The 26,287-nt window shown below is 41.8% G+C and overlaps 1 protein-coding gene across 10 annotated transcripts in view; it reads left to right on the top strand.

Annotated features, from left to right (window-relative positions):
* LOC112261429 (transmembrane protein 131-like) overlaps positions 1-26,287 on the top strand; it is a 99,055-nt gene that overhangs the window by 4,851 nt on the left and 67,917 nt on the right. For 8 of the 10 annotated variants that reach the window (XM_024436736.2, XM_024436738.2, XM_024436735.2 and 5 more), the window contains exon 3: positions 12,737-12,777. The exons of 1 other annotated variant lie outside the window; for it this stretch is intronic. In XM_024436736.2, the coding sequence (XP_024292504.2) occupies positions 12,737-12,777 (41 nt within the window). Of the gene's footprint in view, positions 1-9,674; positions 9,768-10,168; positions 10,244-12,736; positions 12,778-26,287 lie in introns of those variants that run through there. One more of the 10 variants, XM_024436741.2, reaches the window with a different exon arrangement.

Genomic DNA, 26,287 nt, shown 5'->3' with positions numbered 1-26,287 from the left:
CCAAAATTGCAATATGAGCCTGTTGGCTAATAGAGCACAAAGACAGACAGCCTTCCTTGCTGGTTATTCCCATCAACTGAGCGATCAATGGGTCTGGGGCTATAACTCTATCAAAGGCTTTAGATAAGTAATCAAAAATGAGAGCCCAGTAAGCATGTACAGTGCCTTGCGAAAGTATTCGCCCCCCCTTGAACTTTGCGACCTTTTGCCACATTTCAGGCTTCAAACAAAGATATAAAACTGTATTTTTTTGTGAAGAATCAACAACAAGTGGGACACAATCATGAAGTGGAACGACATTTATTGGATATTTCAAACTTTTTTAACAAATCAAAAACTAAAAAAATTGGCCGTGCAAAATTATTCAGCCCCCTTAAGTTAATACTTTGTAGCGCCACCTTTTGCTGTGATTACAGCTGTAAGTCGCTTGGGGTATGTCTATCAGTTTTGCACATCGAGAGACTGAAATTTTTCCCCATTCCTCCTTGCAAAACAGCTCGAGCTCAGTGAGGTTGGATGGAGAGCATTTGTGAACAGCAGTTTTCAGTTCTTTCCACAGATTCTCGATTGGATTCAGGTCTGGACTTTGACTTGGCCATTCTAACACCTGGATATGTTTATTTTTTAACCATTCCATTGTAGATTTTGCTTTATGTTTTGGATCATTGTCTTGTTGGAAGACAAATCTCCGTCCCAGTCTCAGGTCTTTTGCAGACTCCATCAGGTTTTCTTCCAGAATGGTCCTGTATTTGGCTCCATCCATCTTCCCATCAATTTTAACCATCTTCCCTGTCCCTGCTGAAGAAAAGCAGGCCCAAACCATGATGCTGCCACCACCATGTTTGACAGTGGGGATGGTGTGTTCAGGGTGATGAGCTGTGTTGCTTTTACGCCAAACATAACGTTTTGCATTGTAGCCAAAAAGTTCAATTTTGGTTTCATCTGACCAGAGCACCTTCTTCCACATGTTTGGTGTGTCTCCCAGGTGGCTCGTGGCAAACTTTAAACGACACTTTTTATGGATATCTTTAAGAAATGGCTTTCTTCTTGCCACTCTTCCATAAAGGCCAGATTTGTGCAATATACGACTGATTGTTGTCCTATGGACAGAGTCTCCCACCTCAGCTGTAGATCTCTGCAGTTCATCCAGAGTGATCATGGGCCTCTTGGCTGCATCTCTGATCAGTCTTCTCCTTGTATGAGCTGAAAGTTGAGGGACGGCCAGGTCTTGGTAGATTTGCAGTGGTCTGATACTCCTTCCATTTCAATATTATCGCTTGCACAGTGCTCCTTGGGATGTTTAAAGCTTGGGAAATCTTTTTGTATCCAAATCCGGCTTTAAACTTCTTCACAACAGTATCTCGGACCTGCCTGGTGTGTTCCTTGTTCTTCATGATGCTCTCTGCGCTTTTAACGGACCTCTGAGACTATCACAGTGCAGGTGCATTTATACGGAGACTTGATTACACACAGGTGGATTGTATTATCATTAGTCATTTAGGTCAACATTGGATCATTCAGAGATCCTCACTGAACTTCTGGAGAGAGTTTGCTGCACTGAAAGTAAAGGGGCTGAATAATTTTGCATGCCCAATTTCAGTTTTTGATTTGTTAAAGTTTGAAATATCCAATAAATGTCGTTCCACTTCATGATTGTGTCCCACTTGTTGTTGATTCTTCACAAAAAAATATTTTTATATTTTTATGTTTGAAGCCTGAAATGTGGCAAAAGGTCGCAAAGTTCAAGGGGGCCGAATACTTTCGCAAGGCACTGTAACTTAGGACATGTCCAAATTAAGTTGGTCAACGTCCCCTCAACATGCTTGCACCTCTCACACAGTGGTGAGGTGTCCGGGAATATTGTATGCAGTTTCACTTTTGAGTAACGTAACCTGTGTATCACCTTAAACGGTACAAGGTTGTCTGGCATTCACTGACCTGTGGTTTATATTCCTGAGAGCTTCTACCCAGTCCCAATCTGAGATTTCTGAACCAAGTTCCTGCTCCCAAGCCTTTTTAACAGTGTCTGTAGATACCTCTATGTGGGCCTGTAGCACATCATAAAGTCTAGAGACCGACCCTTTTGAATGAGGTTTGATAAGGCTATCTAATGTAGGATTATTTGGCTTAATGCCATACTGTGGGATATGTGTCCTTAAGAAATTGTTGATTTAGAGGTATCTGAAATTTTTTTTGTTGGCATGTCAAACTTATTACACTGTAATTGTTGAGGAAGCTAACTGACCATTAATGTATAATTGTTGCGAGCCCCTTCTCCCTCTACTGTGAAAACACACCAAGTCTACTCTGTGCCCGGTCACTATGTGGCATTTCTTATTTTTGAGCAAATTGTTGCTGTCATACCAAACTCAAAATAAAAACATCCCTCCGTGCAGGAGCTTGTCATGCCACCTGTATTAAAAGTGAACATAAAACAGACCCCACACACCCCCTCCCGTCCCATTACTGAGTGACTTGCCCAAACAAAGCACTCCTTGAGTAACGCACAAACCGTTGTTCCGGCTTTGTCTAGGCACCCTAACTAGTCATCTATAGATGCTCTGCATATAAACTAATATTATATAACACTTAACTATCACGTTATGGGATGAGTGGTGCTAAAACATGATAGGCTAAACAATGCTATATAAGCAATAACATCTCACCCATCATTATAAGTCCCAATTTCTGATTGAAAAGACAGGCAGGAAATTCAAACACATTCCTGGCCTGTATTTGGCCACTTAGCCGGTTGACACAGCAGTTCTGTATCCTCAGCCAGGGAGCATGCTTGACAAGAACAGGTCAGACTCTTTTGGGTTGTTAAATGTACGTGGGAAGAGGAATCCATATCGGATGTTGGCCACCCTCGACCCTGCATTTCTTGCGCAACTCATCATACTCTTTCTGGTGATTCCTCACCTCCAAAGTAAGATCTGGGTAGAAGGACAACCTGGCAGTTGTAGTTAAGGGGGAACCTTTGACTAGCCAGCTTGAGGATGAGATCCCTGGTCTGGGGATAGTTCAGCCGAACGAAGAATGGCCTTGGCGCGCCCTTGGCTGGTTTCGTTGCCAGTGATCTAGTCATTTTTGAATGTTGTGCACTGTTACTTTATGTCCTGTAGCCTGGCCTCGTGATCGACTGTCGTCTGCTCGATCTCATGCACCCTGCCCTTCACAGTTGCCTTCACAGTTAAAGTCCAAGTACTCTTTGAGATATCAGCCAACCTTGTGTCCACCTTCTTGCTTAGTAAGTTTATAGCAGCCAGTAGGTTGGAGTAGGTTCTTTGGGGAGCTCTTGGGAGCTAGCATCTTCAGCTAACACCTCATGGGTCGGCGATGTCGAAATTGGTTCGTTGTCTATCTCATCCAAATGATCTTGTTTAGCGCCCCCTTTTTTGGTGCCTTTTTGCTTTGTCATATTGCCAGACAATGTTTGAAGTTATAGGTGGCGAGAGGCTAAGATAAGTATAGCACGCTCTCTCGCGCCCCCCGCTCAGTTTCTGTTTTTACTCATTGATTTGACTATTAATGTTTTTTTGTTTATTTTAAGGAATAGTTCACCATATTAAAATGAGTTAATTTCACGTAAGAGGGTTGAGCTTAAAATGAGGGACAAATGTAAATGAATCATTCATCAAATTAAGTAAATAATAATCTTCAGAAAGGACCTTGTCAAAGCAACAAAATAACTAAGGCTTTACAATGATGGTAAAAACTTGGTGAAATGTTGGGGTTAAGTGGGTTAAACTCTTCTTAGAAGTCAGCGTGTATTTATTAAGGATCCCCATCTACTGCTGCCTAGGGGGTCCAGCAATATTAAGGCAGTTACATAAAATTAAGTGATAATGCCAGAGAAGCTGGTGTTTGGAGGATATATTGGCACGGGTGTTAGGCCCGTAACGGATGTATTCAGAACCCTTAACTTTTTCTAAATTTTGTTACGTTACAGCAGTATTCTAAAATAGATTAAGTTGATTTCCCTCATCAAGCTAAAAAATGGAAATATCAAATTTACATAAGTATTCAGACCCTTTTCAGTACTTTGTTGAAGTACACTACCATTCAAAAGTTTGGGGTCACTTAGAAATTCCTTTTTTTTAAGCAATTTTTTTCGTCCATTTAAATAACATCAAATTGATCAGAAATACAGTGTAGACATTGTTAATGTTGTAAATTACTATTGTAGCTGGAAACGGCAGATTTTTAATGGAATATCTTCGCAGGCGTACAGAGGCCCATTATCAGCAACCATCACTCCTGTGTTCCAATGGCACATAGTGTTAGCTAATCCAAGTTGATCATTTTAAAAGGCTAACTGATCATTAGAAAACCCTTTTGCAATTATGTTAGCACAGCTGAAAACGGTTGTGCTGATTTAAAGAAGCAATAGTTGAGTATCTGGAGCATCAGCATTTGTGGGTTTGATTACAGGCTCAAAATGGCCAGAAACATAGACCTTTCTTCTGAAACTCAGTCTATTCTTGTTCTGAGAAATTAAGACTATTCCATGCGAGAAATTGCCAAGAAACTGAAGATCTCTTACAATGCTGTGTACTACTCCCTTCACAGAACAGTGCGAACTGGCCCTAACCAGAATAGAAATGAGTGGGAGGCCCCGGTGCACAACTGAGCAAGAGGACAAGTACATTAGTGTCTAGTTTGAGAAACAGACACATGACAAGTCCTCAACTGGCAGCTTCATTAAATAGTACTCTCAAAACACCCATCTCCATGTCAACAGTGAAGAGGTGGGATGCTGGCCTTCTAGGCAGAATTGCAAAGAAAAGGCCATATCGCAGACTGGCCAATAAAAAGAAAAGATGGGCAAAAGAACAGACACTGGACAGAGGAAGATTGGAAGAAAGTGTTATGGACAGACAAATTTTAAGTTTTAGGTGTTCAGATCACAAGAAGAACATTGTTGAGATGCAGAAAAAATGAAAAGATGCTGGAGGAGTGCTTGACGCTATCTGTCAAGCATGGTGGAGGCAATGTAATGGTCTGGGGGTGTTTTGGTGGTGGTAAAGTGGGAGATTTGTACAGGGCAAAAGGGATCTTAAAGAAGGAAGGCTATCATTCCATTTTGCAACGCCATGCCATATCCTGTGGATGGCACTTAATTGGGGCCAATTTCCTCCTACAACAGAACAATGACCCAAAGCACAGCTCCAAAGTATGCAATAACAATTTAGGGAAGAAGCATTCCATTATTCTGTCTATAATGGAGCGGCCAGCACAGTCACCGGATCTCAACCCTATTGCGCTGTTGTGGGAGCAGCTTGGCCGTATGGTACGTAAGGAGTGCCCATCAAGCCAACACAACTTGTGGGCGGTGCTTCAGGAAGCATGGGGTGACATCTCTTCAGATTACCTCAATAAATTGACAACTAGAATGCCAAAGGTCTGCAAGGCTGTAATTGCTGCAAATGGAGGACTCTTTGAAGGACGCAATTATTTATAACCTTGCCAACGTCTTGACTATATTTCCTATTCATTTTGCAACTCATTTAATGGAAAACAAGGACATTTCTAAGTGACCCCAAACTTTTGAATGGTAGTGTACATTTTGGCAGTGACCACAGCCTCAAGTCTTCTTGGGTATGACACTACAAGCTTGGCACACCTGTATTTGGGGAGTTTCTCCCATTCTTCTCTGCAGATTTTCTCAAGCTCTCAGGTTGGATGGGGAGCGTTACTGCACAGCTATTTTCAGGTCTCTCCAGAGATGTTAGATCTGGTTCAAATCCGGGCTCTGGCTGGGCCACTGAAGGACATTGAGACTTGTCCAGAAGCCACTCCTGCGTTGTCTTGGTTGTGTGCTTAGGGTCATTGTCCTGTTGGAAGGTGAACCTTCATCAGTCTGAGGTCCTGAGTGCTCTGGAGCAGGTTTTCACCAAGGATCTTTCTGTACTTTGCTCCGTTCAACTTTCCCTCTCCTGACTAGTCTCCCAGTCGCTGAAAAACATCCAAACAGCATGATGCTACCACCACGATGCTTCACCGTAGGGATGGTGCTAGGTTTCCCCTAGATGTGACGCTTGTCATTCAGGCGAAAGAGTTCAATGGTTTCATCAGACCAGAGAATCTTGTTTAGTCCTTTAGGTGCCTTTTAGCAAACTCCAAGTGGGCTGTCATTTGCCTTTTACTGAGGAGTGGCTTCCATCTGGCCACTCTACAATAAAGGCCTGATTGGTGTAGTGCTGCAGAGATGTTTGTCCTTCTGGAAGATTCTCCCATCTTTACAGAGGAACTCTGGAGCTCTGTCAGAGTGACCATCGGGTTCTTGGTCACCTCCCTGACCAAGGCCCTTTTCCCCCGATTGCTCAGTTTGGCCGGATGGTCAGCTCTAGGAAGAGCTGCTGTTCCAAACCTTTTCAATTTAAGAATGATGGATGCCACTGTTCTTGGGGACCTTCAATGCTGCAGAAATGTTTCGGTACCCTTCCCCAGATCTGTGCCTCGACACAATTCTGTCTCGGAGCTCTACAGACAATTCCTTCGACTTCATTGATTGGTTTTTGCTCTGACATACATTGTGAACTTTGGGACCTTACATAGACAGGTGTGTGTTTTCCAAATAATGTCCAATGAGTTGAATTTACCACGTGTGGACTCCCGATTTGTATAAACATCTCAAGGATGACCAATGGAAACAGGATGCACCTGAGCTCAATTTTGTAGACTCATAGCAAAGAGTCTGAATACTCATCTAAATAAGGTTTCAATTTTTTTTTAAATTTGAAAAAAATGTGCGAACATTTCTTAACCCGTTTTCGCTTTGTCATTATGGATGGGGTATTGTGTGTAGATTGAGGGGAAAAGTATTTAATCCATTTCAGAATAAGGCTAATGTAACAAAATGTGGAAAAAGTCGAGGGGTCTTAGTAGTTTCCAAATGCACTGTATATCCTCCAAACACTGGCTTCGAGGGCATTATCACCTTCATACAATGGATTACCAACATGTTCAAATAATGATTGACTTATTTTAATTAACATTATTTAATTAATTTATGCATACTTCTTTCCACGACATATAGACCCGACACACAAATCTAGGGATGCTACACAACCCGGCTGGTTGTTCGTTCGATTGTTTCGGTTGCTAGTGACTGGCGTCGTGTCTTTCTTTCTAAATGTTCCATTGCCGTACTGGCTGGCAACGTTCTTATCCCTTGCTTGCTAGCTGGCTAACTTAGTCACGTCAAACAATTCAGCCAGAATAACAACAGTAGCTGGATTTGCATTTGTTTAACCCCTTAGATGTAATGGTCCCATATTTGGGAGCCTATTATTCAGTTCAGTCTGGTATGAGAGCGGTAGCCCCTATCTGCAAAAGCAGGGCGTCTGTGGAAAGCTGATTATCTTGGCTATTGATTGCTGCCTTAAATCTTTGACTTACTACCATATATGGGCATACTTATATGTAAGGGCAGGCCGAGCCAATGACATTATTTCAAGATGGCTGCTACCTACATTCTGGTTAGCGTTATGAAGCATAAATAAGGAATACGTTGAAACACACCGAAAGCCGGGACTCCACACATCATGAGGATACATTATTTGTCTGCCTGTGACCTACAAGGTAAGCTTTGATTTAGTCTGTGTTTTAGCTATAGTTACTTGGGGGCATCAAGTTAATCCTTAGGTTGGTAGGACCAAATCTAGCATATTGCCAATGTTATCTGATTATGTATGACTTAATGGCAAAATCTAATATCCACAGAGTGACTATCTTTGCGCATCAAAAATATGTTGCCGCCTGCTTAGGCGCCGTAGGCATCCATTACCCAGGGGATTGTCTACTATGGCACCTTGACAATCTTGTAGCCAATGAGATAAGCTTTCCAGGGATATGCAGTTGACCTGAGTTGGACAAAGCAAGGCGTAAAACCTTTTATGTGTAATGCGAAATATTGCTACCTGGCTCAAGAGACGAGACTCCCGAGCACGCTACATTACATTAAACAGATTTCATTGCTTTATCATAAACGATGGCTTCTCAAAGGTGAAAAAACAACTAAATATCGAACAGGAACCTAAAAAAGCAGCTATGAATACGTTTTTAGTTTCTATTTTTTTTATTGAACCTTTATTTAACTAGGAAAATCAGTTAAAAACAGATTCTTATTGACAATGATTGCCTACACCGGCCAAACCCAGACAACGCTGGGCCAATTGTGCGCCGTCCTATGGGACTCCCAATCATGGCCGGTTGTGATACAGCCTGGATTCGAACCATGGTGTCTGTAGTGATGCCTTTAGCACTGAGATGCATTGCCTTAGACTCCTATATAAATAACTATATAAATAATCAAAATAACTTCACAGATCTTCATTGTAAAGGGTTTAAACACTATTTCCCAATGAACCATAAACAATTAATGAACATGCACCTGTAGAACGGTCGTTAAGACTAACAGCTTACAGGCGGTAGGCAATTAAGGTCAGAGTTATGAAAACTTGGGACACTAAAGAGGCCTTTCTACTGACTCTGAAAAACACAAAAAGAAAGATGCCCAGGGTCCCTGCTCATCTGCATGAACATGCCTTAGGCATGCTGCAAGGAGGCATGAGGACTGCAGATGTGGCCAGGGCAATAAATTACAATAAATAAACCAAATGCAATGTCCGTGCTGTGAGACGCCTAAGACAGTGTTATAGGGAGACAGGACGGACAGCTTGTCATCCTCGCAGTGGCAGACCAAGTTACAACACCTGCGCAGGATCGGTACATCCGAACGTCACACCTGCGGGACAGGTATAAGATGGCAACAACAACTGCCCAAGTTACACCAGCAACGCACAATCCCTCCACCAGTGCTCAGACTGTCCGCAATAGGCTGAGAGAGGCTGGACTGAGGGCTTGTAGGCCTGTTGTTAAGGCAGGTCCTCACCAGACATCACCGGCAACAACGTCGCCTATGGTCACAAACCCACCGTTGCTGGACCAGACAGGACTGGAAAAAAGTCCTCTTCACTGACAAGTCGTGCTTTTGTTTCACCAGAGGTGATGGTCGGATTCACGTTTATCGTGGCCTGTACTCTGGAGTGGGATCGATTTTGGAGGTGGGGGGTCCGTCATGGTCAGAGGCGGTCTGTCACAGCATCATCGGACTGAGCTTGTTGTCATTGCAGGCAATCTAAACTCTGTGTGTTCCAGGGAAGACATCCTCCTCCCTCATGTGGTAGCCTTCCTGCAGGCTCATCCTGACATGACCCTCCAAGCATGACAATGCCACCAGCCATACTGCTTGTTCTGTGTGTGATTTCCTGCAAGACAGGAATGTCAGTGTTCTGCTATGGCCAGTAAAGAGCCCGGATCTCAATCCCATTGAGCATGTCTGGGACCTGTTGAATCGGAGGGTGAGGGCTAGGGCCATTCCCCCCCCAGAAATGTCCTGGAACTTGCAGGTGCCTTGGTGGAAGAGTGTGGTAACATATCACAGCAAGAACTGGGAAATCTGGTGTATTCCATGAGGAGGAGAGATGATGCTTAATGCAGCTGGTGGCCACACCAGATACTGTTACTTTTGATTCATTCACTTTGTTCATTATTACACATTATTCCATTTCTGTTAGTCACATGTTTGTGGAACCTGTTCATATCTCAGTTGTTGATTCTTGTTATGTTCATACAAATATTTAAACATGTTAAGTTTGCTGAAAATAAACTCAGGACGTCGGAGTCGGACTCATCCGAGGAGCGATTTGGACAGAATTTAAACTTTAAACTTCTAGAAGGATTGGCTCCATTTAAGATCTGTAAGTAAATTATTTTCATGACTTTATATCGCTAATTTACTATGTATTTAGTTTTATAAGTTGTCTGCTTTTTGTGCTTTGGATTTAGTTTACATAGGCCTATGTAATTTCAATGTTATATAATTCCAAAGTAGTTATTGTCTTTCATATTAGTTTGTTTTCTTTCATCCTTGTATCTTTGGAGAGGCCACTGAACTCTCACCGCCATTGGTTATTTGTGGTTCTCACACTTTGCCTCAAGTGTTACTGTTTGCATTGTGTGTGTGCTTCACACCTATGTGCATCACTCTATAGATAAGGTTTAGGCTTGGTGTTTTTACATTACAGTAATGTCATTTTATACATTTTAGTCAACTGTAATTCTGTGTCTTATAACAATATCTTTATTTTATTCACCACAGAATGGAGGATGCAGATAATTTGGATGATGAAGTTTGGGAGCCACCCCTCGCCAAGCAAGCACCCCGCCGGTCAAGGTATTCAATCCCCCCCACTGCTACGGCCATCACCCCATATGATGGTTCTACATCCACCACTCGACAGAGGCCCCACTCCTCTTCAACCACCCCCACTGCAGTTTCAATCACCACGCCTGATGGTTCTACATACACTTTTCATAGGCCTTTTGAAAAAGAAAAAATGGGGGCTTGTGGCACCATTCATCCTAACAGAATAATTTCCCCCAAAACCAAGGTAAACGACATGACAAAGACATCGGCGAGGAGGACCATACATTGGATCAAGACTAACAAGCTGCTTTTTGTGAAATGGAAGGACACTAGCTAAGTAACCATGCTCACCACACAGCATAAGGCATTCCTGTGTGTATCAAGAATGGTCCACCACCCCAAAAGGCATCCAGCCAACTTGACACAACTGTGGGAACCATTGGAGTTAACATGGGACAAGCATCCCTGTGGAACGCTTTCGACACCTTGTAGAGTCCATGCCCCAACGAGAAAAAGGTTCTGATGGCAAAAGGGAGGGCTGCAACTCAACATTCGGGAGGTGTTCCTAATGTTTGTTATATGTTTGTATATATTGCATATACCTATCCTATCCTTTTAGATTTACTCAGTGTCTAGAGATATAGGGACTATGGGTAGTGTCAGGACAGGGCCTGTCAATCAACACAATGCCCTTGCACACACAAGATTTGCATCAGGAGGACATACAATAGTCATCTATGACCTCTTGCACACACCTGGTCCTGCTGGTTATGGAGTGGCTACTGAAATTTTATTTAAAAATGTTAGGTATATGATCACACTGGTAATATACTGGGGAGCCATTTCCAGCCAATCAGAATTGGTTTTTCCCCCACAAAATAGCTTTATTACAGACAGAAATACTTCTCAGCACAACCCCTAACGCCCCCACCCCTCAGACAATCTCGCAGGTGAGGAAGCCAGTTGTGGAGTTCCTGGGCTGGCGTGGTTACACGTGATCTACGGTTGTGAGGCCAGTTGGACGTACTGCCAAATTCTCTAAATCATAAGCCTATATGTTAGAGAAATGAACATTCAATTCTCTGGCAACAGCTCTGGTGGACATTCCTGCAGTCAGCATGCCAATTGCATGCTCTCTCAAAACTCAAGACATCTGCAGCATTGTGTTGTGACACAACTGCGCATTTTTAAAGTGGACTTTTATTGTCCCCAGCACAAGGTGCACCTGTGTCATGACCATGCTGTTAAATCAGCTTCTTGATATGCCACACCTGTTAGGTGGATGGATTATCTTGGCTAAGGAAAAATGCTCACTAACAGTGATGTAAACAAATTTGTGCACAACATTTGAGAGAAATAAGCTTTTTGTTGCGTATGGATCTTTTTATTTACTGAACTGATAGCCTGCATCTGAAGGTCAGTCTGAGGGGAGGGATGGAGCATCGGTGAGGCTGCCTGTCACCCGACTCACCATCTCTCCGCTGAGAAAAGGGAAAACTGTCTTCCAGCTGATAGCAAAACAAACTTAAGTTGCACTGCATTACTTCTGCATCATGCACCAATTCATGTTGTTACTCCTATGACCAGAGAAAGTGAAATTTTCCTCAATATTAAAAAAGACGAGCCGCAAATAATAATAATAATAAACTTATCGAAAAACTTTGCTATAGTTATTCATTGCAGCTGCAGTGCTGGTTGTAGACTAGCATTTTATGGCTTATGAAACTGTTGAACAGTGCTGAATAACAACTTAACTTAAAAACAGCAGCTCTTTGCGTTATTCGTTGAGTCTCTAGTCATGGTTTTGAAATCTCACATTATCAACTTTGCTGTCAGAGGCTTCTTTTTACAGTCTATGGTGTGAGGAAACTGCAGACACGATCTGAGCTATCTGATTGGCCAGCAGTAGGTCTATAGGTGCACTTGATTTGATCTGTGCCTGCCGGGTAGGCAGAGTTCTACCTTTAAGACACATTAAATGGTTCAAAATGAGAACACTTTGCCTTCCCGGCGCTAGGGCTGCTGAATCAAGTGCACCTACCGTCACCAGCACAAAAAAATAATAATAGGAACGCAAGGCTTTATCGTTGGGTTTTTACACAAGAACATAATGTACCCATCTACCTGCTTTGAGCGTCAGTCTTGTCATAATGGGCCACCATTCAACTTAGGCGCATTTAGAAAGCTGGTCATTTTGATGTTTTTTTTTCATACTGAATTCCTTTTATCCAAAACAGAAATGTTTTAAACGTACAAACTTAGACGGCAGCTAATTTGTTGATACATTTGGATTTATGTAAGCCTAACACACTTGATTAGTTATATTTGTCCATTGTTTATTCATGATCAAATGCTGAAATACTAATGCACTGAAATATAAATTTGCACTATAATACAATGACTCAATATAGAAACGATTAGGCTAAACTGTAATTATAAGACAAATATACATTCTTTAACCTTCTATGTCTTGATGTAGTTGTTTTGTAATTTAGTTGCTTTGTTTGCTTGTCTACGTAGGTAGAAGAGCGCAGCAAAGACAGTCTTCCACTGGAAGAGAGGTAAGATCTTCTAATCCCTGATATCCCTTGGCGACCAGAATCCAACATCCTTGTTATGTTACTCATTTGTTTTACTCACACAACACACAACAATCATAGGTGAGAAAAATTGCAGAGAAATAATATCCCGCCATCATCAGAAAGGATTTGCTACGAGTGGAGAGAACAGTCCACTTTCAGCGAGAATTAAGAACAGAATATTAAAATGTAGGTAAGTTAGAACTATGGAAACAAACCACTGCAGCAGTATGCAGTTTAATGGAAGCTCGGACTATGACAGGTGTGCATCTTTCAGATGAGAGAACCAAAGTGGGCAGAAGACAGAAAATTGGGGGTGGTGTGCAGAGTGGAATAAGATGTCATTAAATCATGCATTGTTTTGACTTGTCACACACATTCACATACACTGTAATGTGTAGCCTACACGTATTCCGATGCATTTATATTGTATCTATGTTGTGTGCATTTATTCATTGTGTAGTGAAGGCTATGCCTAGCCTATATGTTGTGTTAGATACTCGAGTTTCAGAGGGGGTTCTAAGAGGCCCTTATTGGGGCCTTTTCAATTTGGTGTGGCGTTTATGTTGGTATGAGTGTGGGTGCGTGAACACGAGTAGGAGAGTGGGGAGAGAGCGAAAGAGCGGCACAGTACTGCATTCCAGACACATTTTAGTACTCCTTTGAAGAAAATGCAGTAGAGGTCCATCTGACAAGACTTTTTTGTTTCACTCCAGAATGGGCAGTGTCTCCTTTCTTATCGAATAGAACGTTGATATGCTATACATCTTGAAGGCGGTTAAATGTGTTCTTGTTACATGAAAGACTGGAAGCATAGATGCCAATAGCTCATTTGAAGTGTTGACCATGGTGCTGCGTTTTAAGATAACAAAATGAACTGGCTTGGCAATGACTGAAGGAGTGAGGACATGGACTAGTCTCATAACTAACATTCAAGCACATTGATACTGTTAGTATAGGCCTATTTTGTGTTTTCTGGTTAGCCATCGCACTAGTGACTAGAGAATGACATTACAAGAGTTGACGATAAGTCTGAACTGGGACTACTTTTGCTATCAAAATTCTTCTTCTAAAGTTCTTTCTGATCTAACATATAGCTGGGATTGTCATGGCAGCCACTGCTGGCAAGCTGCGTACTGCTGGTTAGTGTCAGCTTTTTCTAAAAGCCCCCTGACAGTCAAGAAACAGAGCCCTGAGTCTCCTGTGTGTACTCAACTTGTCACTGTGGAACTGTAAGTGACTCCAGTTGCTTGCTCACAACGCCCTAAAATGAATGATTGTTTTGTATGGCATTTGATTTATTTTTATTTAACCTTTATTTAACTAGGCAAGTCAGTTAAGAACTAATTGTTTTTTTACAATGACTGCCTACCCCGGACAAACCTGAACGACACTGGGCCAATTGTGCGCCGCCCTACGGGACTCCCAATCACGGCTGGATGTGATACAGCCTGGTTTCAAACCAGGGACTGTAGTGACACCTGTTGCACTGAGAGCAGTGCCTTAGCTGGTAAAGCTCCTGAGTGGTGCAGCAGTCTAACACGTAGCTAATCTAGCCTACAACTTAGGCAGTTGCCCATAATGTCCCCCAGTACAAACACACTGGGAAGGTGTTGATTCCTTGGACAGGGCTAACATTCAACAACACTAAATTGAATTTGATACTAAACAGTGCCTCAGCGCATTGGTAGCAAATTGCAGTGGGGTAAAGTACTTAAGTAAAAATACTTTAAAGTACTAAAGTAGTTTTTTGGGGTATATGTACTTTAGGAATGTAGTGAAATAAAAGTAAAGAAAATAATATTCTTTTTACTACATACATTTTCCCTGACACCCAAAAGTACTCATTACATTTTGACAGGAAAATGGTCCAATTCACACACTTATCAAGAGAACATCCCTGGTCATCCCTACTGCTTCTGATCTGAAGGACGAATACAAATGCTTAGTTTGTAAATATGCTGTCTGGTTTGCTTAATGTAAGGAATTTGAAATCGTTTATATTTTTACTATTGATACTTAAGTAAATTTTTAGCAATTCCATTTACTTTTTATACTTAAGTATATTTAAAACAAAATACTTTTAGACTTTTACTCAAGTATTTTACTGGGTGACTTTCACTTTTACTTGTCATTTTCTATTAAGGTATCTTTATTTTTAATATGACAATTGAGTACTTTTTCCACCACTGGCAAAATGCCCATTAATGACTTCCTACAATCGCCCTATCAGTAGCTAATACGAGCTAACTGGATGCACCGTTGATTTCCTCAGGCACAGTCCCTCTAGACTCAGTGTGGAAGTGTCTCTGAGCCCAGAGAAGTGATAGAAAGTGGGGACAGGTAGGGCTGGTTGAATCCCCTCCAGGACTGAGGCTCCAGGGCCTGGATTATTGTACCTCGACAAGGTGCCATCACTCTTCCCTGAAGAACAGGCTGGATATAGGGGCAGCGGAACGGGGGCCAATGACCTTGTTTGTGTGTGTGTGTGGGTTTGCGTTAACAAACATTTGCCGGGTTTTGATGCAAAAATTATAATGAAAAGCTCATAGATAAAACTGTTGCCGGCCAAAATGCCTGGGAGAAAAAAAATCCCATCGCAAGATGCTTTTTATTCACTGATGAACATATGACCGTCATGCTTATCGGTCTATCTGTAATTTAGTATTTAAATTGGCCTGTGTATATTCGTTAGTCATCATGCATCTTATTTATCCAACACAACTATCACACGTGTCCTCTGGAAAGATTTGTAGCAGTGGGGGGGTCCCCTCCTATAATTTGTATGTAGATGGACTGAGGAGATCGGTTCTGGTAAACGACATTCTACTCCAAAATGAATTAAAATAAGGTATCTAAAATAGAATTTCCCCCTCCCAGAAATTAGCCCAATAACATATTGGTAAAATTATTGGGCACATTGGTAAAACATATTGGGCCAGGTACAGTATATAGCCTATACATAGTCCATATTATCAGGTATGCTATAGATAGGGTAAATTCAGATAGGCTGAAGCATGGGGTTGCCTATTGGGCTCATCATTAGCCAAATCTCAAATGTTATCTTTTAACTAGTTATGTTTATGAATTGTATGTCCCATAAACACTGAATATAATGTTAGGGGTAACTCTCCACCTGGGGTAAAAAGCCTGTACTTCTCACAGAAACCGCTTCATATCACAACTTTTCCCACAACACTTTCCCTGGTTTCCACTACTCTTGCTCAACCAAAAATATTATCTGTCTCATCACAATTCAAGTCATTAAAAATTATTTAAAGGTAGAGGCGTTGTACCCCAAGTCACCCTACAATTGACCGGTGTTACATTTAGCCCCACTCTCCCCTATGCACTCACTGCGAATTGTGGATAGTGTTGATTTAACACTGAGTGCAAAAAGTTAACACTGCACTGGCCGGTGTTGATCAAATTTAACACTGAGGTAATCAACACAGTGCTTATAGTGACACTCGCTAGTGTTGATTCAGGTTGACTCCAATTAGAGTAAAAATGTGTCCTCTATTCAGTGTTAATTGATTTACTCTTCCCCCATGTAAATGGAAATTATATTTTGTAAAAGCACTTGGAATTTAACAAACTCAAGCAAAGCTGTTTCAACATTCAAATGTTTATTATGACCAAACCATAAGTCTCAGCCCTGGCTTAAACGGTTATCAAGTGACAGTAGAATGTAGTCAAAAGAATCCCTTGCTCCATATGACATGAGCAAATCAAAAGGTTTGTGGCATATGATGTCATTTACATGAAATATCTTGCATGGTGGACTTCGCTTCAAAACAACTTTAAATGCATGCAAATGATCATCAAAATATCAGGTTCCAAGAGCTGACCCAACCAAGAACAATAGCCTTCATTTTGTAAAATACTGGCATGGTGCTTTAACCCATTTAACTGACTAAACATTTGTGTGCACTGAGACATTCAACTTGGCAGCAATCTCATGACCTTCTTTCAGGTCATTGAGCCCTGACATCTTTCTTGGACCTAAAGATAGTCTATCCTGGCTGAAAGTTTCCCAATTATATGCCATGTAATTTTGGTGTTTCTTCTAAGGTCATAGTGACATTCTTAAAACTCTTCAGTTGCTTCATGAAGAAATTGTTTTGAAAAGTGCTTATTTCATACAAAAATGAGGAACAGTTCAACCAGTTAACAAAGTCATTGGTGTTAGATTTGACAATAGAAGAAACAAAACTACTGGAACTTATGATCAAATAGTCATAACTGATCAATTTTCTTACGTTCCAATTCTTGAGAGATTGCAATCATTGGTGTTTATATTTAAATAAACACAGCCTACAAGCCCACAGTCCAGCATCTCTCGGCCTATTGCGGACAGTCTGAGCACTGATGGAGGGATTGTGCATTCCTGGTGTAACTCAGGCAGTTGTTGCCATCTTGTACCTGTCCGGCAGGTGTTGTTACATGGTCTGCCACTGCGAGGGCGATCAGCTGTCCGTCCTGTTTCCCTGTAGCGCTGTCTTTAGGCGTCTCACAGTACGGACATTGCAATTTATTGCCCTGGCAACATCTGCAGTCCTCATGCCTCCTTGCAGCATGCCTAAGGCACGTTTACGCAGATGAGCATGGACCCTGGGCATCTTTCTTTGTTTTTCCAGAGTCAGTAGAAAGGCCTCTTTAGTGTCCTAAGTTTTTATTACTGTGACCTTAATTACCTACCGCCTGTAAGCTGTTAGTCTTACCGACCGTTCCACAGGTGCATGTTCATTAATTGTTTATGGTTCATTTGAACAAGCATGGGAAACAGTGTTTAAACCCTTTACAATGAAGATCTGTGAAGTTATTTGGATTTTTACAAATTATCTTTGAATGACAGGGTCCTGAAAAAGGTATGTTTATTTTTTTGCTGAGTTTACATGTAAGAGGGGTTGCTTTAGCTTGACCCTGTAGCTCTTGAACTGCTTCTTCCATGGAAGATGAACTATTTACAGTCGTCTGACCTACACCTGCAGCTGTGCAATAGATGCACACATCACGTGTGTTCTTGTTAGATATTGGTACATGCTTACAGCTACAATTTGAAGGAAAATCACAATTACTTGGCTGATTATCAACGGCTGTATTAGCATCCAAGTTAAGTTTAACAAAATACATGACAATCTGCTTGACCACATTTTAGTCAGTTCTATGAGGGCACATTCCATGCCTCACGAGCAAGTTGGTACTAGCATGGCAAACAAAACATATCATCATAAGTTAATCTCCATTAATGCAGGAGTCTAGCTTTTAGCTCAGCAACCGTTGGAGTCACCTTAACCTTCCCAATGTCTAGGTTGTATACAGTTGTCTGTATGTAGGTGTATATGTTGCGCAGCATTGTATTGTAAGCAGTACCAAAAGCAAAGTGAGTCTTGAAAAGCTCATCGAAGGCACCAAGAGCGCTCGTTGACGTGCAGGGCTCGCTTGTCCAGGATGATGAAGTAAGCATGGATGCTGCTTTTCCTGGTCCCGACTGCAATAAGAAATGTTTGGCGGCTCTGGTCAATCGCATCAAGGTGATCCTGGATACTGATTCCTGCCGGAAAAACGTCAAAAACGAACATCATCATTCGTTCATCATAATGGCTGCAGCATGGTCCAAGAATAACCTTTTGGAATATCACAAGATGCTGTTCAGCTTGGGATGTGGACATCTTGCCTGGTCTTTTGCGGCCTTGTGTTGAAGGATGAATCAAATGGAGAAGGATGGAGGAAAGGTCACCGTCCCATTCTAAACAAAGAGATCCTGATTTAAAATGGCAAATTCCATCATCAGTTACATTAACATTTGAGTTATTTGAAATATAAATTATAATCTAACTGTCAGCGTCTAACATAGCTCTTTGGTATGAGACTTGAAATTGAGCTCAGGTGATCATCCTTGAAATGTTTCTAAAACTTAGTTGTAGTCCATCTGTGGTAAATTCAATTGATTGGACATGATTTGGAAAGGCACACACCTGTCTATGTAAGGTCCCACAGTTGACAGTGCATGTCAGAGCAAAAACCAAGCCATGGGGTCGAAGGAATTGTCCATAGAGCTCCGAGACAGGATTGTGGTCGAGGCACAGATCTGGGGAATGGTAGCAAAAAATGTCTGCAGCATTGAAGGTCCCCAAGAACACAGTGGCTTCCCTCATTCTTCAATGAAATAAGTTTCGAACCACCAAGACTCTTCCTAGAGCTGGCCGCCTGGCCAAACTGATCAATCGGGAAGAAGGGCCTTCGTCAGGGAGGTGACCAAGAACCCAATGGTCACTCTGACAGACCTCTAGAGTTACCTTCCAGAAGGACAACCATCTCTGCAGCACTCCACCAATCAGGCCTATGGTAGAGTGGCCAGACGGAAGCCACTCCTCAGTAAAAGGCACATGACAGCCCTCACAATGTAAGAGTGGCAAATGGCACCTAAAGAATCTGACCATGAGAAACAAGATTCTCTGGTCTGATGAAACCAAGATTGAACTCTTTGGCCTGAATGCCAAGCGTCAAGTCTAGAGGAAACATGGCTTCATCCCTACAGTTAAGCATGGTGGTGGCAGCATCATGCTGTGAGGATGTTTTTCAGCGGCAGGAACTGGGAGACTAGTCAGGATCGAGGCAAAGATGAACAGAGCAAAGTAGAGAGATCCTTGATGAAAACCTGCAGTAGTGGTAGCCAGCCCTCTAGTAAGACTATCTTGTAGGGGCATTGAATATGCCTGCCACAATTCAACTGCGCGCTGATATATTTTTGAACCGCGACAGCGACCCATATCCAACGCAGGAGAAAGCCATTTGTTAGAAAGTAATATTTTGCACCATCGTTCTTACATAATAACCTTAACAATTTCAGAAGCACGTCAGAGTGATGGACTGTGCCATCCCCCCACGGCTTCCACAATGGATCAGTCAACTCAGACAGGCTCGAATCAGACAGGTATCTTGTACACCAGGATTTTTTTTTTTTGCTACTGCTCGACTAAAATCTCTGTTGACCAACAGCCTGTCGACCAAACAATCGACCAGTCAACTAAATGGGGTCATCCCTAACCCACATCCATCATTTTAGGTTCTGGGTAAAAAAAAAAAGTTTCATGCATAGTCTCAGCTATCTTACTACATTGTGCATATTGCAATTGCCAGGAATATTTTTGTTTGTTAGCTCGTGTTATTATTAAATGGTGGTATTGACCAACTTTACCAACCTGTTGCATCTTGCCGTGTCAGCATCTGAGGGCCAGGAGTTTTCTGAACCCAAGTGTTGTCTTATCAATAGGGCCTGGAGTTTTTCCCTCTTCAGTTCTTCCTGATCAGGTCATGTGATCAGGGAAACCTGTCTCTGTTATACACTCTACAGCATCTCTACACAAGGTGGAGTGTCTTATGAACAGCTGACCCATTTTCTCAGCTGGTCCTCACCTCTTTCCCTTGAAGCATGTTTGTCAGGTTAACTGGTTCAAATAAGGGCACCGCTAATGTTTGCTTTATTCATGGTAGATCCAGGGATCAAATGAAAACCAAACATAACTTATTTCTGCACTGTGTCTGTGGACAAAACATGGTCTGGGGCACACAGCATGCTTGATGAGAAGGGGAATTTTGCCAGGGGCTGTGGCTTTTTATTGAAAATAAACACACACCTCGTGCAAGGGCAGCTCTGAGCTCTCCTCCTTCAACAAACAGTAGACCTATATAAAGCCACCTGACTGTGTTTCTCTGAGTGTGAGGGAGTGTGTGTCGTCATCCTGAAAAGGTTTGCTTGTCTCATATTCGACCATTGTAAACCAGTTTACACGTTCTTTAGGGAAAGTTAGATTTGCATTGCTCCTCTTTATAACTTAATAGCCTACATTCATAGCCATAAACACATTTGCTTGTAATTTGTATCAAGTAGCCTATTACATAAACAAAACCTTTTGCTTCAATATTGACTAACCCCATCTCACTAGTTTTTTGTTGACAGATGGATAGTGGATTGAGATACTGGTAGTTCAAAGAAAGAGGGGAGATTTGGCTCCCTCCTTTCAGACGAAAAAGTGTAAGGCGATCAACAATGCCCGAGTTTGATCTGTCCCTACTCCTTTTCAGAATCACATATTAGCTGTCAGCCACCATTGCGGAGTCAAGCGTCCAAACGCTGATGGCCCTGCCACAGCTTTTATCTCAGTGAGAACCTCGTTGACCTTTCACCAAAAATAATATTGCAATAGTCAAAACGATACGATATGACAGGGGTCTCCAACAGATTGATCACGAGCTACCAGTAACTCGCCAAACAATTCTGAAAGTGCATGCAATTTATACATTCCACCACAAACTGTCAAACAAATCTCACAAGTATCAGACACCGTAAGTTCCCAGTTACTATCTAATCAACTCAACATTGGCATTATCCCACGCCTGTTAGCCACTATTGGCTTAAAAGTCCAACCTTACACAATGTTTGCCAATTACTTTCCAGCAATATTGCCCGTCTGTGTGATGCGCGCATTTGTTTAGCACTCCGTATGTAGCCAGTTGGTGTGATAAGTATTTTGGGTTGACAGAAATACTTTCGTCAAAACCTTATCAATTAAATGTTAACTGCATAGTAGGCTTACCTGGCGGAAGTATATCATGAGTAAGTATATAATTTGTAACAGAACCATCACTAGTGTCACATATACTCCCTCTCCGGCGCTCGAGGTCGTCAGGCTACTCATTTTTACGCAACATTTCACCATGTCACCATCGTTACGCGCATCATCAGACTCACCTGGACTCAGTCACCTGCCTGATTACCTTCCCTATATATGTCAATCCCTTTGGTTCTTTCCCTAGGTGTTATTGATCCTGTGTTTGTTAAAACGCTACTGTTATGTAGTCTCGTTCAGTGTGTTGTTTTTATTAAACGTTTCACCTGCTTCTCGACTAACGCCTCACCAAAGGGGAGCATCTGAGTTATTTTTGTTGTTTTGTGAGTGTATGTGACGTCGGGTCCGGGTGCCGCTCCCGGATTAACAGGGGATGCCTCAGCTGGCTCGTCAGGTTTACAATACCCCGTTGTCCCGTCAAGCATCAGTTGCCGAGTCTACCAAGGGTGCGTCAGCGAGCTCCTCAGGCTCCCGCAGCCCCGGTCGGCTCGTCAGGCTCCCGCAGCCCCTAGTGTTTCTTTCCATGTTTTATTTATTATTACATTTTCACTCTCTGTACTTGCTTCCCAACTCCCAGCGTACACGTTACGACCGGCACATTAGACAGCACTTTTCTCACTCGCTATGTATGCCATTAAAGGGGAATCATGAAAAAAAAATCGACATTGTTATTCTCCACCCTTCAAAGAAAATTGATATATTCTGATGGGATTTAAGCATTGACAGAACATCCAATTTTGTTTGTCTATGAACAATTGTATTTTTTTTTTAGATTTAAAAACAAAACTGAGAACATGATTACATTTAACTAACAAAAAAATTCACGACAAGTTTAACTTAAAAACAAAAAATAGCTCTCATGCTAGAAAAGGTTGGAGACACCTGCAATATGAATTCTCGTCAAAAATAATATCCCGATATGTAACTATCGATTTTCCCCCGATTTTCTACCCTTCATACCCCTGGCAAAACCATCACATTCAACATAATCTGTTTTACTCTGAAACCAGTGGAGCGTTGTGCTATAGGCCTAAACCTGTATTGATATGACTACTAACCTCAATGTCAGCTAGCCCCACCCTTGCATGTGTGGTACTTTTGAGCGTTTGGGCAGGTAGACATCGCTATTTTTGTTTTGGCATGATAATAGTCACTACGGCTCAGAAATGATCTAATGGCTTTCTCTGCATAGCAGCTGTTGCTCTGAGTCCATTATGCTAAAGTGCTATCTAAACCGATAGGCCTAGATGTATATAGAGCTGTATCAAGCCCTTTTTAGGATATGTGTGTGTATGTGGCTTTGCTTGCAAGTCTCCCTTTCCCTATTTATGCCCGCTCGTCTCTCTCGCTCCCCATCAGGGATGACCCAGTGCAAAGCTGGCAGATGAGGGGTGGGGGAGTGCTAATTTTCACACCTCCTACGGTTCCTGCACCCACTCTCGTCTCTGCTCCTCTCCAGCGTCCCCAGAGCAAGCCAAGCCTCCAATTACTCACCATGACGCAAATAGACCCACCACCAGCAGACCGTCTGTGCGATATTTAGACCCACTAGCCAGCGGCTAACCCTTAAAATCTCAGTACAAATTGAGATTTTAAGGGTTGAAGGTAAGGGTATAAAATTATTTAATTTGTTCTGCAGGTAGTTTTACCTGCTCAATCTATGCTGAAGTATCAACATTATTGAAATAAAAAAATCATTGCTGTTTGTTGTCAGTGGCCAATTACGGCTATTCATTGCTATTCAACCTCAATATCCACTTCACGTAGAACAATAGGGGTTACTAGGATATAATTACATCGTCCCCCACCTTTTATTCTACAACATCTCATCTCCTACAGCGGTGGGGGAAAAAGCTTTGTCTCACCATAATAACACATTGTATTGGTGAGAACAGGAGGGAAGCTAAAAAAAACTAGTGCTCTAGCCAGGCTTTCATATTGTAATGCACACTTATGATAGCTTTGATTCGTCTGAGCTATATTTAGAAGCTCTCTTTCTCCTCTTTTTCTTCCTCTTCTCTTTCTCACCTCTTCTTTTAATTAGCTAGCACACAGCGCTAATGCCAAAGCTCTCCTCTCCCCTACAGGCAGGTCATTGGAGCCGTGAAACAGACACCCAATCATTGCGCTCGCACAGATTAGAGAGTTGGATACAAAACGGTCGCCAACGGAATTAGCCAACTGCCACCGTGTCGAATTCTTATCTCTGAGCTTCACTCTCTTGTCTTTGTATGAGAGTTGGTTCTGCTGTACGACCACAAACCTCTTCAACTCAGTTTGTTTGAAGGGGTGTATGCGAGTTTTGCTATAGCCCTTTTTTTCTTACTTGGCTATCACAAGACGTTACTGGATGTGTACTTGCGTAGTGTAATTTTGGCAGATATTACGTTGAGCAGGTGTTTAGGACACTGTTTTGGCCTCAGACTTTTTCTGATTCAAAATATTTTGATATGCAACCTAATGCAGTGATTGTGATTAATTTTGGGTTGACAATTGGGCTTTTTTTTGTTATATTTTCCTGTCAAAGTGTTCAGATTTATTTTTGTTCATTCGATATTAACTTGCCTTTATCTTTATGTGCACTAATATTATATTTAGGCCTATGTATTAATCTAACAGTAAATGTAATGTCCTAAAAAATAACTGCAATGTGGCCTAGTGCACTCGCGATGGCCGATGTGGAATTTGCGCGCTCTGCGCGCTACACCACTTTAGGAGAGGGACAAAAGCTATACTGTTACACTGGCAATACTAAAGTGCCTTTAAGAACATCCAATAGTCAAAGGTATATGAAATACAAATCATATAGAGAGAAATAGTGCTATAATTCCTATAATAACTACAATTTAAAACGTCTTACCTGGGAATATTGAAGTCTCATGTTAAAGGGAACCACCAGCTTTAATATGTTCTCATGTTCTGAGCAAGGAACTTAAACGTTAGCTTACATGGCGCATATTGCACTTTTACTTTCTTCTCCAACACTTAGTTTTTGCATTATTTAAACCAAATTGAACATGTTTCATTATTTATTTGAGGCTAAATTGATGTTATTGATGTATTATATTAAGTTAAAATAAGTGTTCATTCAGTGTTGTTGTAATTGTCATTATTACAAATAAATTTTAAAAATCGTCCGATTAATTGGTATCGGCTTTTTTTGGTCCTCCAATAATCGGTATCGGCGTTGAAAAATCATAATCGGTCGATCTCTAGTGTAGATACCATACATTTACCTCAGTATCTGAAGAGATGGGGGGTTTTGAGTTACGTAAGAGCCTTGCCTTTTCAGGCACATTCTGTCCGTGGTGCATTTCAGGTGTTGGCAACTTAACCGTTTTCTCCCCAAACTCTTCATTTCCATTCCTTCTAGTCAAATTGCAGATTATGTGAAAATGGAGATGGCTGAACTTTCTTGTTACGCCGGATGACAGATTAATTGTTGTAACCTTCAACTCCATGCAAATCCTGCAACAATTTTTCCTGCTTTGTAAAACATGTCTCAGCAAAGACTGTACTTGTCAGACACTACCCTATAGCATAAGGGCTGGAAGCCACAAGTCGCTCTCTGTTTCCTCTTTCATACATGTAGCCTAGGTACATCTGTGTCATGTCGATTGCACATTATGTTCTCAATTCTCATAAAGCTTCAACATGAGATCCTGATTAGATCACACTCTGGACATGTTAAAGACCACCTTGAAGGGTTATTAACAATGTAGCCTATTTTGTCATACCAAAAACTTGCAAGTCCTGGTTGTGTTGGTTGTTAGTTGTCGTGGTTGTGTTGTTTTCGAGCATTGGCTTGTACCTTGTTGTACATCCATAGTCTACGTGTGGCTTGATGTCAATGTAGCTGTTAATGCCGCAAGCTAGTTGTGAGAAGGTTAACTTTAGGGCAGAATGTAGATTTCATCATTTTGATTTCATCTCTAGGATCAGGCTGGCAAAGTGAATGGCCTTGGGCTGTGCTAGGCTATATATTTTTGACACTGGCTGTGGCAAGCCTCCTGACTCACTGGGTACTCATCAGTCAGTGTTTTTTTTGGAGGAATGTAGCTTGCATAAGACATCGCCTGTCTCACTTTTGGAGCAGGGTTTCGTTTAGGGAAATGTGGCGCCAGACATTTGACCGGCAACATTTTAATTTACAGGACATTTCAGAAATGTGCCGGGCTTGCGCTATTGCTCAATCTGACAGATTTTCCACTCAAAGGCTCTGTATCTGTATGCGTGTGATAAGACAGCTTACATAATGAATATACTGTACACACGCACCAATTTAATTCCAATAAATGATACTAATTAATCTATAGACCGATAAGAATGACCAGTCAAATGTATTTCCGTAGACTGATATTTCCATTCATTAATTGGCTATAAAGCATTATTTCGTAATGGATTTTTAAAATTCTTCTCCTGGACAATTGGCCAGCGGCAGTTTTATTTATTGGCCTTTCAAAAAAAATGTACAGACAAAAGCCCGCTATTGGCTAATAGTAATTATCTACCTCAGATCAGCCATCTTGTTTGTGTTTATAAATCAGTGGTGTTTGTGTATGAACTGATTAGGCCTGTGTATTTCTTAGGCTTGTCCTTCCAAATGCTTTTAGACAATTGTCGCAAGGCACATGCCAGCAGTGTCCGACATCCACTGCAAACAGCCTCACTTTTTCCAAGCCCTTCATGTACTTAATGCCCTGTGACCACAGCATGCACTTTCTCCCCTTCACCTCTCCCTCCTCCCTTCCTTTCCCGTTGTCTTTTTATACCTCTACACAGTACACCGCATTGCAGGCCAGCGATGCAGATCCCTAGGATGCTATAAGCGGCGGCAGCAGTTGGCTGGCGGTGAC

The sequence above is a fragment of the Oncorhynchus tshawytscha genome, linkage group LG11 (assembly GCF_018296145.1).
Source record: "Oncorhynchus tshawytscha isolate Ot180627B linkage group LG11, Otsh_v2.0, whole genome shotgun sequence".
Lineage (NCBI taxonomy): Eukaryota > Metazoa > Chordata > Actinopteri > Salmoniformes > Salmonidae > Oncorhynchus > Oncorhynchus tshawytscha.
This window is presented reverse-complemented; position numbering and strand designations above follow the sequence as displayed.